The 17,134-nt window shown below is 33.2% G+C and overlaps 2 protein-coding genes and 1 long non-coding RNA gene across 5 annotated transcripts; 1 reads left to right on the top strand and 2 right to left on the bottom strand.

The window, feature by feature from the left end:
- LOC109363074 (hydroxyproline O-galactosyltransferase GALT3) lies at positions 1,549-6,380 on the bottom strand. Its single transcript, XM_019609247.1, has 8 exons — positions 6,272-6,380; positions 5,222-6,044; positions 4,588-4,823; positions 4,224-4,502; positions 3,727-3,855; positions 2,596-2,772; positions 2,386-2,493; positions 1,549-1,908 (listed from the first exon to the last, which is right to left on the bottom strand). Exons 1-8 carry the CDS (start codon positions 6,272-6,274, stop codon positions 1,702-1,704), a joined length of 1,962 nt encoding a protein of 653 aa, XP_019464792.1. The 5' UTR covers positions 6,275-6,380; the 3' UTR covers positions 1,549-1,701.
- LOC109363075 lies at positions 3,862-4,165 on the top strand. Its single transcript, XR_002109470.1, has 2 exons — positions 3,862-3,978; positions 4,029-4,165. It is a non-coding gene; the product is annotated as an uncharacterized LOC109363075 (long non-coding RNA).
- On the bottom strand, positions 7,839-17,094 carry LOC109362708 (importin beta-like SAD2 homolog). Of its 3 annotated transcripts, XM_019608696.1 has the most exons (22): positions 16,836-17,094; positions 16,566-16,738; positions 16,300-16,467; positions 15,470-15,580; positions 15,310-15,387; positions 14,129-14,325; positions 13,988-14,048; positions 13,643-13,717; positions 13,422-13,499; positions 13,245-13,307; positions 13,090-13,173; positions 12,829-13,010; positions 12,262-12,301; positions 12,029-12,172; positions 11,763-11,882; positions 11,466-11,681; positions 10,549-10,725; positions 9,652-10,333; positions 8,958-9,169; positions 8,701-8,830; positions 8,183-8,366; positions 7,839-8,128 (listed from the first exon to the last, which is right to left on the bottom strand). In XM_019608696.1, the coding sequence occupies exons 1-21, from the start codon at positions 16,984-16,986 to the stop codon at positions 8,218-8,220; spliced, it is 3,291 nt and encodes a 1,096-aa protein (XP_019464241.1). In that variant the 5' UTR covers positions 16,987-17,094; the 3' UTR covers positions 7,839-8,128; positions 8,183-8,217. The 3 variants fall into 3 exon arrangements, with proteins under 3 accessions (XP_019464241.1, XP_019464242.1, XP_019464240.1); XM_019608697.1 differs by having other exon boundaries at positions 7,839-8,366; positions 15,476-15,580; XM_019608695.1 differs by having other exon boundaries at positions 7,839-8,366.

Genomic DNA, 17,134 nt, shown 5'->3' on the forward strand with positions numbered 1-17,134 from the left:
TAACCACATAAATAATAGTGGGTATGTGTCTCCGAGGCCATATGATTTGGCCTAAACGTGAAGCACGTATTTTCCTCAAGGAAATGATGATTGCTTTATTAGACTTTAGTTCAGAGTCAACTTAAGGCTTAAATTGAATAAGCACTTTCTTAGGATTTACAAATAATCCACTAATAGAAATTCTATAAATTCAAACTCCAATCACATTCAGCATAAATAAATAAATAAAAAATAAAGTCACGTTTGTCTCGTGGGAAAAACCACATGATATGAGATAACTCACCATATCCTTTTAGTTCTACTTCATCCTTCTAAATGGGTATTCCATTTGGATATGTTTACTCAAAATGTTTATTTACCTGATAAATACTAGCAGATCCAAAATTATGATTTCTTACATATTTATGTGACTATAGTTAGTTACATGTGTATCAAGTACCAATGTTTGAATATTAATACAATATGATACTTCACCGATACATATTTACAAAGTGTCGTAACTATTTTTGAAATATATAAATATAACTTAAATTTGCTGTTTTTTGTAATCTTAAAATACTATATGATATTCAAATTGTCATTCATAAACATTTTAAAAGAGAAAATAAATAAAAAGTAATACTATGAGGATCAAGTAGAATAGAGAAGCATAGTATACAATTTAGCATGTGGACTTGTAGATGGAGAAAATATAAAGCATGTCTATTGAAGAAAATGCATCTGCACAATACAATGATGATGTGGATTTATGAGCAATAAACAATATTTTCTTATGTAAATGATGATAAACAATATAAAGATTTATTCACAATTAATATATTATTGTATATATAATTCATTTGTATTAATTTTTTGAATAATAAATAATAATTAAAAATAAATTGTTAATCATACAATGATAGAAAATATATAAAACGCACACTCATACATTTTTATATATTTTATAATTTTATACACCTTTTGTATTTTTATAGAGTATAATATATATATATATATATATTAAAAGTGTAAAAATTTATATATAATTAATATTTATTTCATCATTCATTTATATTACATTTTTTTAAAGAGTCGGTGATTAAAAATATATAGCGAATTATGAACCAACAATATATAAAACTTTGACAACATAAATGTATACATGTTTTTGTCCTTTTTGTATGTATATCTCAAACATATCATGTATTTTTTTTAAGAATATACACATTGTATACATACCCCCTTCAGATACTGTATCACATGCTACTTTTTTCACTAGATTTATATATAACTTTTTAATTTAGAGTTTGGCAATTCAATTGCTTTATTTGTAGTTGAAGTCATGATTCCAGATTTCAGAATTGTTACAAAATGAACCACAACACGTGATTTTGTAAACCTCAAATTCTCCACTCTAATAACATGCACAAGCATTGGCTACTTTTTTGAGTTTACATTTAAAACCTATTCATACTGGTTTCTGAATAGGATACAACATTGGTAGAGTATTTTAAATTTTTAATGCTAAACAATTCTAAAGTGGTAAACTAATTCTATCTAGCAAAATGATTAATATAAATGAATATATCAATGAATAATAATATACAAAGTACGTGTTACATGGTTAGTGATAATAAATATATAACCTAAACATTGAAATTAAATAGGCTAAAACCAAATAATGAAGTAGTCATAGGCTCATAGCTCCAAAAACATTGATATCTACTCACAGCATACTGGTTGATGTTCTTTCTGCAGTTTCTCCCAAAGGCATAGCACCATCCTTGGACTTTGATAATGAGCAAGTACATAATTTGATTCACACCCAGCATTGTAAAACTTTTCATCATTTAAATAACGCACTGGTTTAACACCATTATTGAACTGTTCAACCCATATTCCCACAGCAACATCTTCTAACTTAAACAGCTAAGAATAACAAAAAAGGGAGTTAAAAATGAATAATATAGTTTCATTGTGTATTCAGCAAAGAGTTAAAAGATATAGAAGCATGAATATAACCTCTTGAACAGAGCTCAAAATAATGCAACAACGACAATGAAAGTTCCAATTTTTTTATAAGTAGTTAAAGTTTCATTTGATTTTAGAGAAGTGAAATTGTTGACACATACATGACATTTTATTCCTAATTACCATCATAATCAAGTAAAGGAAATGGCAACTGTTAATGTTTAACACTTCAAAAAGTTCTACACTGTCATTATGAAGGTTTACAATAACTAAAAAATCACGCATGTATTGAATATAATTGGTTGATAGTATAAAATACTTTACTCTCAGTATATAAAAACTAAGCTTTCCCCACCTAGTCGGATTAAGGTATGGTAGTTTTTGTAGTGATAAAAACTTAACTCTCTACCATAAAGGGAAAGAAGATATGTTTACCTGTAGTTTCCTTTGCTGGTGTCCATGGACGATGAATTTTGCTATGTCTCGAGAGATGATATAGCCAGGACCATGCGCCCACAGTGGGTATGTATCATGTGGCCATTCCTACAATAATAGTAATAATAATAATATATATAAATGGCATGAAAATTGAGGAGGGAAAAATGATAATGTAATATTTTAATAGCATTATATAGAGATCAATACCTTCTCACTAATGTACCATTTGCTGTCTTTATCCCTCTGAGGCGATGATTTAGAAGCTATGAGACCGTAATAGAGGCCATCAGATGGCTTTTCTTTGAGGATGGAGAGCACTTCATCAATCCTAACAAAAGCGTCATCATCTGTTTTCATGATGTATTTTGAAGGCATGACTTTTGTCTGCAAATTTAATACAAAATAGTTCATTGAAAGTAAAGGTCAAAAGAAGAGAGAGAACTCAACAATGCCACAATATTCCAAATGATATATCTGGGAAAATAACAGAATTGTTATACCATTATGGTGTAAAAAAATATTATCTAAAATAATTTATGGTCTTAAAAGTAGTTATAACCAACTTGGTGATATGATCAAGAGATAAGAATCACTGCTGCGACAAAAAAAATAACATGACACCAGTAGAGTACACTTTGAAGCCAAATTTTGCAGAAACATAATATTTTGAAGCCAAATTAGTGTCCATACTCCATACAGTTCCATATACACAGGTTAAATCCCAGAGTACATTTCTTCAAAAGCAGATCTAAAAGGAACGGATGCGAAATTCATGCACAAAGATGGATATCTTTTGGCATCACATGGAATGAAACTGGTACAAATGTCAAAAACGGAGAATTCGATCATTAGGTCCAACAAGTGCAGCACTTGAACGGAAAGATTATTGCTGAATTTGTGTGCCTAATCAGACCACACAAGGATTTATTATAATCACAGCTCCTTAATTGAAGCACTACTTGACAGTAACATATACAAATATCAACCACAGTAAAATATTACAAATTCTCTTGGTTCACCAAACTCAACTAATATTATCTGGAACTACAAGTGAAATGGAATTTTACAAGATGCTAGTCATGATACTACCAATCAATAAAGAACCAACCCAAACAGATTGAAAATTTTAATCATAGCATCATTTGGATATTATTTTCATTTTTTCTGTTTCATTACAATGATATTTTATAAACTATTGATTACTATAAAAGAAAAAATATAACATGTTACTGTTCCTTCTTAGGCTGTTAACAGTTGGATTCAGAATTATTTGACTAGCAAATAAACACAACCAATCAATTTCAATATCTTCCTTGAATAATATTTTATGCAACTTACCCCCATAATGCAAATTGCTATCGTCTTCAAAGTGATCAAACTATAATAATCAACAAAAGGCATTAACTGAATATCTCCATATGCTTGAACTTCATTCCATAACTCAAAATTAACTCTATTGTTCTTGTGCTGCAATCAGATAAAATAAAATGTCACCCAACAGCTTTTTCTCAAGACATGAAAAGAAAAGAACACTGCTAGAGTGCAGAATGCTTGGTTGAATCCTCGCTACAGCAAGTGGTGAGTTAGACCGTTAGAGTATGGCAGCTCTTATTTCAGACTTCATTTTCTTGTGCTGAAAGAGTTATATGATTTCATTTATGAGCCAACCAATTTCATTTAGATTTCTTCATATCAACGGGAAATAAAGATAACTAGAAAAGCAGGATTAGTTCTTTAGCAAGATTCTTCATCTCGGAAAAATTAGTGCATAAAGTTGAACAAGAATTTTCTTCATGTAGCGATTCACTTCAGCAAGATTGAAATGTTTCACTTACAAGTCCAATGAAAAATCGGACAGCAACCTCACCAGAACGCACAGCCTCATATTGCATCCAAGTCCTCCTCAGGGCCATTCTACGCTCAAAGTTATTTCCAGTAGAGAACACTCCAATCAACAAAACAAGCCTTTTTTCAGAGATAGAAGGGGCTTTCAATTTCTCAAGATCGATTGCTATATCATTATCTTCGGTGACAGGTAAACCTTTAGCCAGGACTGATAAGATACTTAATGTGCCTGCTACTTTAACACTGCTGACTAACCACGGTTCAAGTTTCTGCATTCACAAAAAATTGCAAGGTTGGAATGACAATTCCTACTAAAAAAATGTTTTTAGCTGTATTTCTCCTCCCATACCTTACCTCCCTATAAGCAAATGATGTTTCATGCCTTCCATTCACAGTCATATGAAATCCCTCTGAACCAACCCACAATGTGGCAGTGAAAGGGTTACCCTCAGCAAAGGGGAAATTAGCAGTTCTGTGTGCACTTTCTGAAGAGATATTAGAAGTTATATAACTAGTAGGCTGACTGGCATTTACATTCTCTTCGTTGTTACTTCCGACAGATTGTACATTGCAGAGAACAAGTCCATCAACTACAACAAACAGTTAGACAATTTAGAATTTACTAAGAACATGCTTCCCACTTAGAAATTTGCACTCAAGATTCAAGAATAATAAAGATGTATAATAGCATGCAAATGAAATAATTCCTGTTCATATATGATTGGATTTTAACAAAGTGGGCTGATAAAGCATGCGATAATGTGTTGCTACTGCAGCTATAGCCTGTTGATAAATGGAAAATCGTGTAAACTATACATTATTTAAGTCGAGTTATAAATTTATAATTTTATATTCTCTCCAAGATAAGGAAGACATTACTAAATTTGTGTAGAGAATGGACAAATTTAAGTCTTGAAGGACTATAACAGATCATTGCTTTTAAAAATGAAGAGCTCGTGATTATAAATGAAATTCTTACTTAATATACCTTTTTGGGTTTTACCAGATCCACGAGCGGGACACCTTTCCTCTTTTCCCCACCCGATATCTCTAGTCCATGTATTCTGAACTATGTAAGGCACCTCTGTCATGTTTTCTCCAGGAATACTAACATTGTAGTGCAATATGATTGGGGGTATTGGCTCCTTTTGTAGCTCTTGCCCAACAAGGTCAATCTCAAAGCTACTATTTTCCCCATTAGGCATGCCAATCAGTGTAATAGAAGAATCCACCACAAGGCCACACGGGAGCTCAAGAGTTATTCCATTTCCTGCTACTTTCTTACCAAATGTGGTCACCGAAAATGGACAGCTTCGATTTTCTGAGTTATTCATCTTACTAATTCTAGATTCTTTGTCCTTTTGAACTGTGGACAACAAATCTTTCCATGCTACAGAAGCCTCTTTAACTCCTTGAACTGTTTCAGGCAAAGCATCTGATCTAGACAGCAAGGAATGCAAATAACTCCATACCAACACAGCATTCATTTCCTCTTTAGATAAATTTTTCATTTCATACAAATCATCAAGTCCTTCTACATGTACCAAATGTGCCCTTTCTGTGGGTTTTGGCACTTTTTTTAGTTCCAATTCAGAAGAGTTAACAGGATGAGTAGTTCCTTTAATAGAATCATTTGGTGAATGGTTATTGAAAAAAATGTATGCTGCTGTTTGTTTTGGTGAGTGTTTCTGTGGTTGAATTCCCTTGAAGCTATAAAGGAGAATCAACATCATCATAGCCAAAGCCATGACGAATAAACCTCTATACCACTTCTTCATTTTCAGTAAACCTTGAACTAAATATAACCCTTTCTGCACACAGACACAAATTATAAACTTTCACTAGCAAATGAATAAAAAATAGTCATAAAACTAATTGAGAGAGAAAAATTTATGTGATCTTTAATATGTGGAGAAGATCTAGAGAGTTAGATGTAATAGCATAACAGCATAAGCCATCATTTTAAGTCCATTTAAAATAGTTAAACCAAAAAGAAAGAAAGAAACAGGATTTGAAGCTGAAGTAAGCAAAAACTCACCATTGGGGGCTGGGAAATGATCCAAAGTTAGAAGCTTTGGAGGAATATGATGAAGAAGTAAGTGGCAGTGATGTGATACTGAAGAGCATCAATGGCTTTCTCATTTTTTGAATATTTCATTAAAATGTTTTTACTGTACTAGTCATGTGGGTAATTATTTCTTTTTATCTATTTAGTTATTATTATTTTAGGACAGTGCACCTATGTTTAAGCGATTTGTTCATCTTGGGTAGCAGGTATACTGCTTCTATTTTCTATACCTGCTTCTTGTTATGTTCTGAGAATTAATATAATGTCTTCCCATATTAAAGTACATATCCTTCTACACTTTTTATTGATATAAGATATACAAGAATTTGTAGATTGATTATTAGAAGTATAAAAGAGCAAAATTATTTGTGAAATACTTGAATTTGTTAAGCTATAACTTAAATTCAATATAAAAACTTGGTGAATAAATTAAAATTCTTTTTTAGGCTAAAATTTAATCTAGACAACTCATTTGATCGATCTTTATAACTATAATAACAATTAACATTTTCCGATCCAAATCATTTTATAGCTATTACAATCCGGTCTTCAGTAAATCATAGATTACACAACTATAGGGAAAATGCATTAACCATGCTGTGAAGGATACAACATAAAGCCCAATATGTAAACTGTGTCTCCTCCTTTTTAAGGTTGTATTTTGTTTCTATTTTTATTCTTTTTAGTATAAAGTTCACATTAAGGTTAAATATAAAAATATACTATAGAAAAGTAAACTGGTCCAATATTTAAATTTAACTCGTTTTATTAAACAAATCAAGTTTAAACCATCATTTTTTCACAAGCCTACCTTAGGTATTTAACTTAACTTTATTCATTTACACCCCTACTTGTGATTGTCACATGAATGGTTTGGTAAAGAACGCGAGGGGAAAGAAAGTGGATGTAAATAATTTAGCATAACAAAAAAATGGAATCAAGAGAAACTGAAAAAGTGTGTGAGATGACATAAATATAGATGAAACTTGGGCATATAGGAATAGAAGAAGTAATCACCAAATTTTCTTGTTTTCTTTCTAAAATGATAGATCTTTTGGCGTGAGACCCATCTTAATTTTTTTCTTTCCTCTCTTATCCGCATCCCAAACAGTATTTATGACAACCTTGTAGCAATTACAACTGCTATTGTTCAACATTACATAAACCATACATACTTTTGCATTGATATGAGATTGTTTAGTACTTTATTAATATGTTGGAATAGCAATCACCTCATGTCTATTTGTATACATAGCAACAACTGCATAACAATTAAAAAAATATATGACAAATGAAGATAGACCAGCGCCAAGGTTGAAGTCATAATTTCAGACTTGCTTCATATCACTATTTGTGGACAGTAATTATCAAGCACAAACAATAAAACACTTCCATGTTTCTTTTTAAGTAAGAGTTTGATGCCTAATATTCACATGCCTACTCAACTGAAAATCATAACTATATTGTTTGAGCTTGCTTATTTTTGAAGGATGAAAGAAAAAGTAGAAAGTCTTGGGAGCCGTAAAATGAACATATAAAATAATTCTCTTCATTTTCTTTTTTGCCCATCCAAAAAAATCAACTCATACCTACTAATGTTAGAAAAGTAAATTTTAGCAAGCAACTCCTTAAATGATGCCTCAACTCTCAAGTCTCAACTCTTGGCACGATAAATAAACACCCTGCTCTACTAGTCACCCCTCAAAATCAAAAGAATAATATTAATTATACAAATCAATTTGAACTGCAACAAACCAATTCCAGAACCCCCAATAATAATATAATAATGAATAAAAGTGGCCTCTCCTTTACTTTTTACACACAACAATGAAAACCCCCCAAACTCTGACTTTTCTTATGAAAAATCTCAACTACACAACATTGAGAAAACAGAACACAAACCGCACTTATCTGGATCACAGGAAAAATGAACCATAATCGGGGAAGGCATTCAGAAAATTCACCATGAGATGTGAGGGTAAAGCTTGTCCTCGTATGAGCACATTGTGGTATTTATCTATCAAAGACAGCACAACCTTCTGCTCATCAACGTCATTTAACTGACCTGTGTATGCACATCATGACAAGAGATGATTAAAAGCAGCAACTTTTCCATATTGGATAAATGTGTGAATAAGCAAACCTCAAACAAGTACAGGGAAACAAGAATATCAAGTAACGCTGCATCTGAAAATTTGAACTCGCTAAATCAATTTTGCCAACTTTAATTACAGAGAATGATATATTCAAGCATAAATTATTCTGGTTGCCAATCAGGACAACCTCTTGAATAAATATAATGATGCAGCTCCTACCTTTTGAAGTTTTTTAATAGACTATTCAAATACCAAGTAACAGATAATCACATACTCCTATATGCATATACATAAAAGGCTTACCTAATTCTATTTCCAGTTCTTGATCATCAACATCCCCCTCTTCAATAATTGAAGCATTTTCTTCAGCAGCTTTAGCATACCTATCAAGAAATGCTTCTTCCGTTTCTTCATATTCCTCAGCCTCAGACTCCTAATTTAAAATCAAAGGTGACAAACAAATTGATTAAAAAGGAGGACATGTTAATCTAAATCACTGCAACCTGTAGGCAAAAACAACACTAAAATGAGATATAAGTGAAGAAACTGCAAAGATCAACCTCGTCATAATCTTCGGAATCATCATTGTCACTGTCCTCTTCATCCTCCTCCTCCTCATCATCATTTTCATCGTCGTCATCTTCTTTCCCATCCTGCATTTCTTTCAATCGCACGGATACCTCCAACAGCGAAGTAAAGCAGTTTCGAAGTGAATCATCAACTGACTTCCCTTGTCTCAATAATTGTTCAATAAACCGGGCCAGTGTCATCACTAGAATTCACCCAAAAAGAAATAAATAAAAGAATATCATTTGTGCAAAAACAGTTTTAACTGTTCTACTATGTTTATTTGTACAGAAACATAACACACTACCACCAAACTGATAGTATTTAGATGAATGATCCTCAAACAATAGTTAAAATTTCAATTATGAGAAAAGAACATGAATTCAATGTATAACCAACTATATGTAGAGTATATCCATGAAAGTGACCCCATGTAAGGTGTATGTGATTAAAAACGTTTACATTTCCAATATCTGGCTTCAGTTCAACTGTACTAACAACAACTACAACAAGGATAGCAAAGAGAGCTAAATTGCTTAAAAGAAACATAATTTTGAGCAGGATGAAGGAGAATAAAAAGGAAGTATATAATGGAGGCATCCGACAGTTATGAATGATATAATTTAGTAAACAAATTAAAATATTCTGAAATAAGAATTTATTAACGACTGAAAGCAAATTACTTACCAATCAACTTCATCTCAGGCTCTTCTGTCAGACTAGGCTCAAAAGAGCTACTAGATACATGACACAAAGCAGATGCCCAAATTGTGACACCTCCCTCACAACCCTTCTCAAGAATACCTTCTACAATATCAGGATAGCACAAATAACATGAAGATATACCAAGCAATAGAGGCTTCCAAAGGGAATCAGGTGTGCTTCGAACTTCTATAAACCGAGAGAAGGCTGCCCGACTAAAAGCAATAGCCAATGACTCCTTTACACCTTCTGTTTCAAGAGAGTAGGTTGGGCAATGTAGTAATATATGGACACATGAGCAAGCTCTCAATGTTGCAGATGGATATTGCTTAATGGCCTCGCTGACGAAAGTGCTAATGCCCTCTATGACTGAACGATGAGGCACAGGTGGAGCTGGAGGGGATGGCATCTCTTTTACAATAAAGTTTTTTAGCCTAAATTTGCTGTCTAAAGTCACCACTTCCTTAATAACATCAAAAATTGACAAATCCTCTGATTCTTCCCAAGCATGCCACTCTGCAATCATTTCGGCCCAAACTGAGAGCAGCTCTGATAATTTGAGTTCTTCAATCATGTGACTCCCATTAATAGATAGCATGACAGACCGTAGCAAAGTTGATAAGTCTTCTATGCATGATGAAGGGGGAGACTGCTGGTCTTGTTGATCCTTACCATATTCAGAAAAATAATAATTAAATAAAAATTATTCTGACATCTCTGAAAACATTTCAGAAATTTAAAAAAAGGAAATTTGTTGTGACCACAGACAAGTAAATAATCACAAACTAGAGCACAAAACAAACTCATTCAAATTCCCTTTCCTGCTTTACATCTAGAACATAAACCTAAAAAAATAAGCTTTAGAAAGGCACTCAAACTTACCAGTGAGCATATAGGTGTAAGCCAAGCCTGCTGCAACAGTGAAGCAAAAGTTCTACCAATTGCCAATTGCCCAACATCCCATTTTTCTTGAGACTCGTTCAACTTAGATTCTTCAGGTCTGGAGTCTTCCCAAGTCTGACCCATAACTGCCAGAGCTGCAATAGCACGTTCAACAACCTATTGCAGATACACACTTCATCAAAAGTAGTACTTGTGGTGCCTCAACAAATTTTTTGAAGTAACAAACAAGATGAAATGCATACATCAAACAAAGCAACTGAACAAAATAGGAAGGCAACAAACCTATTAAACAAAGCAGTAAATGTTTCAAACCATCAGTGGACTTAGTATAATTTTCATCCAACTCAAATCATAAGTTCCAATCTTGAAAATTATTTGGATTCAGATCAGTAAATTTAAAAAAAAAACATTGGTACAAAGCTAAAATATTTAGCATACCTAGATTTAATACTTCCTCTGGTCCATACTAATATAATAAGACACCACCTAGAAAGTTTAGGTCACCCTTTTTATATGGCGCTTAACAATTTCTATGAAGGATTTACTATTTCCCCCCCTATTTGCCCTTAAAAAAGGCTTTAACTCTCTTTTTTGTCTTAGATATATCAATAGTCCACACATAGTGGGATTAAACAAAAAATTTGTTGTCTTTAAGACAATTAAACTAAAAAGGACTAAAACATTAAATGACGGTAAAATAGTAATGTAGCATATTTTTTAAATATCAACAAAGTTAACTAAACTAACTACTTTTATTGGTCTTGGTAATTCAGTTGAAAATGCCTTATAATAAGGATTAGAGAGAGAGTATGTTATTAGGTGATTGGAATTGTTTGCAAAACAACTAGTCGAAATGATTACTAACCAACAAATAAACAAGAAAGTTCAATACATACTTGAGGCCAAGGCTCTAGATCGGGAGTTAACCATTTTGAGACTGGAGCTAATAACGATGAAACAATATGTGGGACATGGACTGCAACTTTCTCATCACCTGATTCCACAATAGAACTGATAAGCTGAAATAAGATGGAGCTCTCACTCTCATCATTTCCAATGTTGCCAACTATTACTTGGAGAAGAGGTAGAAAATCAGGGGGCATGTAGTCATTCTGAAAACAAAAGCTTGAGAGGTAAGACAGAAAAAATACTTATCTTGATCCATAATAAATCAGGGAATTAAAAAGTCTCACGTCAAGTAGTGTAGTAATCGCCCCAGCAGCTGAAACCCGAACAGGATAGCAAGAAGTATCCTGCTGATCTGGCATGACCAATGCCATGAGCAATTGAGAATAAACATCAGCACTCATATCCTGAAATGACAGTCACAAAGTTGGAATCACCTAGGTATGTGTTCAAGATATCATATCATATCTAATAGTCATAAAAAAGCATATTGAAACATTATTTGAAATAGAATTGCTTCTGACTCATGATAGCTTGATTGAGATTGTCTTACTTCTGGTAGACACGAGCCTAGTTCTCCAAGCACCCAGTTTGCACTTGCAACTAGGTACGGTAGGGATGCAGCTACTGTATACAATGGCAAAATCCGTGTGCGAATCAGACTTGTTACATAATCAGGTTCTTGCTCCCTGAGAAACTGTATGAGAAATAGCAAGTTTAAAATTTCTTTTGTTAATTAACATTGAAGCAGTGATCGCTGAATGAAAAAACATCAAATGCCCTCACATCTTGTAGGCCACCATATGCCATCAGAACGCCAAAGTAACTGTCATAGTTGGTGATATAACAAGAATAAGTTGACCAAAAAAATTAAAGAGAACAGTCAATTATTAATAAAAGTGAAATACTAAATATGTACAAAAAAAGAGCACTGCTAATAACATGATATTGATAATGAGTACCAGAGAAAATGTTATGCGAAGCAAAAAATGAAAAAGGATTTAATTAAACATACAGTAATTGATGCCTACACAACAAACATCCTTGTCCTTCCTATCAAGAATTTTTTAATTGAAAATAATAATAATAATAAAAAAAACAATAATAAAAGGTCATAATGAACACAAGATATGCACAAGGCAACAAATGGGTATAAGTTCATAATGGCCATAAATAAAACTAATTAAATTCAGCCAAATAAATCCTTTTGAGACTGATCCAGAAGACAGCGCATATATGACCAGTATTTTAGATCTATATTACTGCTTTGCCAATGCACTATAAAAAAGTAGTACAAAACAAAATTTTCAAATGTTTGATCAGCCATATGTGAAGCAGGCATTAAAAACTCACTCATTCAGGATTTTCTTTTCATAAGCATTGGAACTAGAAGGAATAGGAAACTTGGACAAAAAGGGAAGCACCAACAATTCCCCCATAGAGCGACGCTGTTTGCTATTTTTGTTCTTTTGACCTTTTTTACGCTTGCTTGAAGCTGATAAAAAGTCAGTAGCAGCAGCCTCTGTTGGTGGACCCTGTAGAAAATTTAATGACAACGGATTATGGTAATAAATAAGGGGCATAGCTCAATTGATTATTTTATCGAGTAGTGACCTTTGACATTGAAATGACACCAAGTAAGTTTGTTGCACTTTTTCTGGCAGTAAATAAATCCTCCCTCCATCCAGAAATTTCATCCTAAATTAGAAAAATTGATAAGAAATACATAGAAAGACATAAAACATTAATAAAGAGATAAACTTTCATACTATATCTGAAGGAAGATTCTTGCGTATATACTCATCTGTATCTTCTTCCCACTCTGACACATCCTACACATTAACATTTCCATACAAAATAAAGGAGAAAATGGTGTAGGTTAAATAACTCAATTTGACACATTTTAAAATTCTTAAAGAAAGTTTATAATTGGAAAAACTTCTGACCTTCTCATTCATTACCAATGCTGGAAAGATTGCAGATTCCAATAGAGTAGTAAAATGCGGAGAAACTAGTCGCCATCCCTGTATTATCAAAACTGAACCATATTAAAGGGGAAAGTATTGCAGAATGTGTGCATATGGATTACAAAATTAGCATCGTCCTAACAGTTGAAATCCATTTTTTTAAAATAAAACTTAACAGGATAAAATACAGAAAAACCTACTGGCCCAGTCTCTAATACATTTGAAATCACATCAAAACCAAGGGACAGAACCCTCTCTGACAGGAAAGGAAGTTTCTGCAAAAGAGACATCAACAAACGAGGAAATGTAAAAATAAATATCAAGGTAACATAAATGTAGAATGAAGTTATGGACAATATGATATGGTAGCATGTGGAAAATGAAATAAGTGGTTAATAAATCAAATGCTAAGCTGACAACAGTTAAAGGAAATATAAACACGAGTATATTAGAATTTGGCACTCAAAGAACTGGAAATAGCAAGCCTATCCACAATCAAACTACTAACAAATTATTAAGTAGAAGAATTAAGGGCAGTATCTTACATTGGTGTTTTTGCTAAACTTGACCATCTTTAAAATGCAATTTACTATTTCTGGCATCAACCTGAAAATAAAAGGCATATATTTCAATATATAATAACTAAAGTGCTTGCATACAATGAATTAAAGTTTAAACCTCATTACTTATCAGAGTGTTTTCTGTGCCGGGTGACAAGGGCAGAGAAAATAAGCAGACTTCTTTTTCCTATCTTCAATCTTGTCAAATATCCATCTTCTTGACTCACCGCACCATCAAAGCTCAAAGAACCCAAAATGCTAATTAGGTCACGGCAGAATGAAGGCAGTAAAGGAACTAAAGCAGATGGCATGTAGGACCTTACCTATAAGTAGGAGGGTCAAATAAAATTTAAAATACCTCAAATAGATAACATTGTAAAGTGAAATGTAACATCATAAATCAGAGAAGAAATGAGCATAAATGTTTGCACAATATACCAAGTATAACAAAGAAAAGTAGAATACAATAGGTCACAAATCAGTAATCACAATGGCTGGTAGTTTTCTTTTTAAAGAACCAGCTTTTGATCAGCAAGACAACAATAGGAAGAAATTCCCATATGAAAAACTGCAGCATCAATTCATAGTTTCATACTCACTAATATTAACTTTTCTGTCCTAAAAAGATACAAAGTACATGGAGGGATCCAATTATAGAAAACTAAAACTTCCAAAAATTCAACAAAGAAAAATAGATATTGAGGAACCAAATTGAGAAACATTCCTTTCAAGAACCAATAGAGAGTAGTTAACTTAATAATTAGATGGTCAGATCTCTGTATGAATTACACTCACATATAGATACAAAGGCAAGCATATTTGTCCTGCCCTCATAATGAACATCTATGAACTTTCATTGGAAAATGTTGTGGGAATATTATAATAGGGCTGCAGATCACAATCTGTTTAGCTCTTATGCTCCAAAAGTCAGAGTTATCTGCTTTCGATAAGCAAGTCTACAATAGTGACAGTGATTTATGCGCCACCGCATTGGAAAATATTAGCATTAGAATTTCACAAGGCAAGTTGAAGGTCACAAGCCAAAAACTAAAGATAATGTCAAAGGCAAACTAAAACATTTGGATACAGTGTAAACTTGTTAAAAAATCAATAACAAAACTACACCAAAAAGAGTGTAAAAACAAAGGCTGTGCAACCAAAAGATAACTGAAGAATGCTATTGTAGATAAGATCATATAACTTTTAGGCTTCAGCTCCAAAGTGATTGAACATTTTCAAATCAATGCAAACAATAGGTAATTCATAAATTATGTGTGACAAGTATACAAATGACAAACATTACTTACTGCAAAATATAGGCATTTGCATGAAGTGAGAAGGACTTTCTCAGCTTCTATATCTGCTCTGTCATGGGTTGCTAATGCCTGATACATAAATTCACTCAGAAGTAAAGTTCATAAGAAATGGTAAGGTAAGCAAAGAAAGCAAAAATGAAAAAGACAATACATTTACAACAAAATGATGGAATACAGCAAGCAAGGGCGCGAGAATTTCTTTGGCTATAAGCTCCAGCTGTGGTGGTACTGGCTCCTTAGCCACTTTGGGATTCAAAAAATACTGCAAATGAAAGAGTGGGTACAAATATAAGGCAAAACAACCAAGAATAGCATATATCATCTCTACTAATCATTTGAATATTTGGATTTTACCAATATTTTTCATCAAAAACAAGACGGCCTAGTGCACAATACTCCCACTTAATGGGATGTGGGACTAGGGAGGGTAGATATGTGCAGTCTTACCCCACAAACGAAGAGGCTGTTTTCAAGATTTAAACATGTGACATCATGGTTACTAAGCAACAACATTACCATTGCGTCAACATATTAAAAAGAATTAGATAAAATAAAACTAAAGAGGAAGCTAATATGTTAAGGAAACAGGAGCAATCTTAGAGTTCATGATGAAAGATAGACTCAAAACAGATAAATGTATTTGGGAACAGAAATGTCAAATATTCTAAATATTTTAATTTAACACCAATGAAGAAAAGAAACAACTACAGAAATTCACACGTAAATGTTGTGGGATGCATGACATGTATCAATGGCAATTCACAACCTCAAACCACTAAAATATGGTTATGTTCCCTCTTCTTTACTTATCAATTTCGTTCTACTATTTTACACAGCTCAATCCATCCATCAAACATTGAATTACACAAATTGACAGTGGCCAGCATTAATTTCATTCATATAAAAAAGCACATCAAGAGAAGCTGCAACAAATAAAGCACATATTATTAGAAAAATCAATTAAGCACAAACTTCGAATACCTGGAAAGGCCTAACGAGAGCATGAAGAACAATAAGTGCATCGATGGTATTCCATGTAGAGTTTGAACCCTTAATAAGATTGCTATTTTGAATAGCAGACTGCAAATTAGGTACAAGTTCCAGCCACAAATCCCGCTTGACAAACTCAGCAACAACAATCGACCGAAACTGCGACCACAAAAATCACACATACATATAACTAAATCATAACAAACCACCGTTAAGGAAGCAATAAACAAATCTAGAGGGAAAAAACAATCTCCTACCACTTCAACTAAAATCTTGAGAATGGGAAATTCAGCTCGAAGCAAAGCTTGCAACAGCTGCTCCTTGAACTCCTTGCTGACATTCGAAGGTGTATCAGCTTTATCGATAGTTCGACGTGTGAGGTTCTTCAAGTAAGTAGCAGCAGCAACTTTCTGACCTTGATTTTCACCTTCTGTTAACACAAACGGAGATTAATCAACGCGTATAAAATCGTTTCACGGAATTGCGAGATTGAAGATTTAAGAAAAAGGAAGAAGGAGAATAGTTACCGGTGGATATGGAGAGGAGGTAGAAAGGGAATAGAGGAGTAAGGGAGAAGCGATCGAGAGAATCGGTGGCGTCACGAACGGTGGTGATGTCATGACTGAGTGTTTGGTTCAGAAGATGAGCGATTTGAGAAAGAGTGAGTTGCTCCGCCATCTTCACCGTAACTGCTACTGCGTTCTCTTGCTCAAACAAGTTAAACCCTAATTTGGATCTTGGCGGGAATATGATTCTATATCTATGTTGATGGCGGGATTGTTTTGTTTCGATGGCAAATTCGTAATAGTGGATGAGGTGCTTCTTC

Source organism: Lupinus angustifolius, chromosome LG12 (genome assembly GCF_001865875.1).
Source record: "Lupinus angustifolius cultivar Tanjil chromosome LG12, LupAngTanjil_v1.0, whole genome shotgun sequence".
NCBI classification, from domain to species: Eukaryota; Viridiplantae; Streptophyta; class Magnoliopsida; order Fabales; family Fabaceae; genus Lupinus; species Lupinus angustifolius.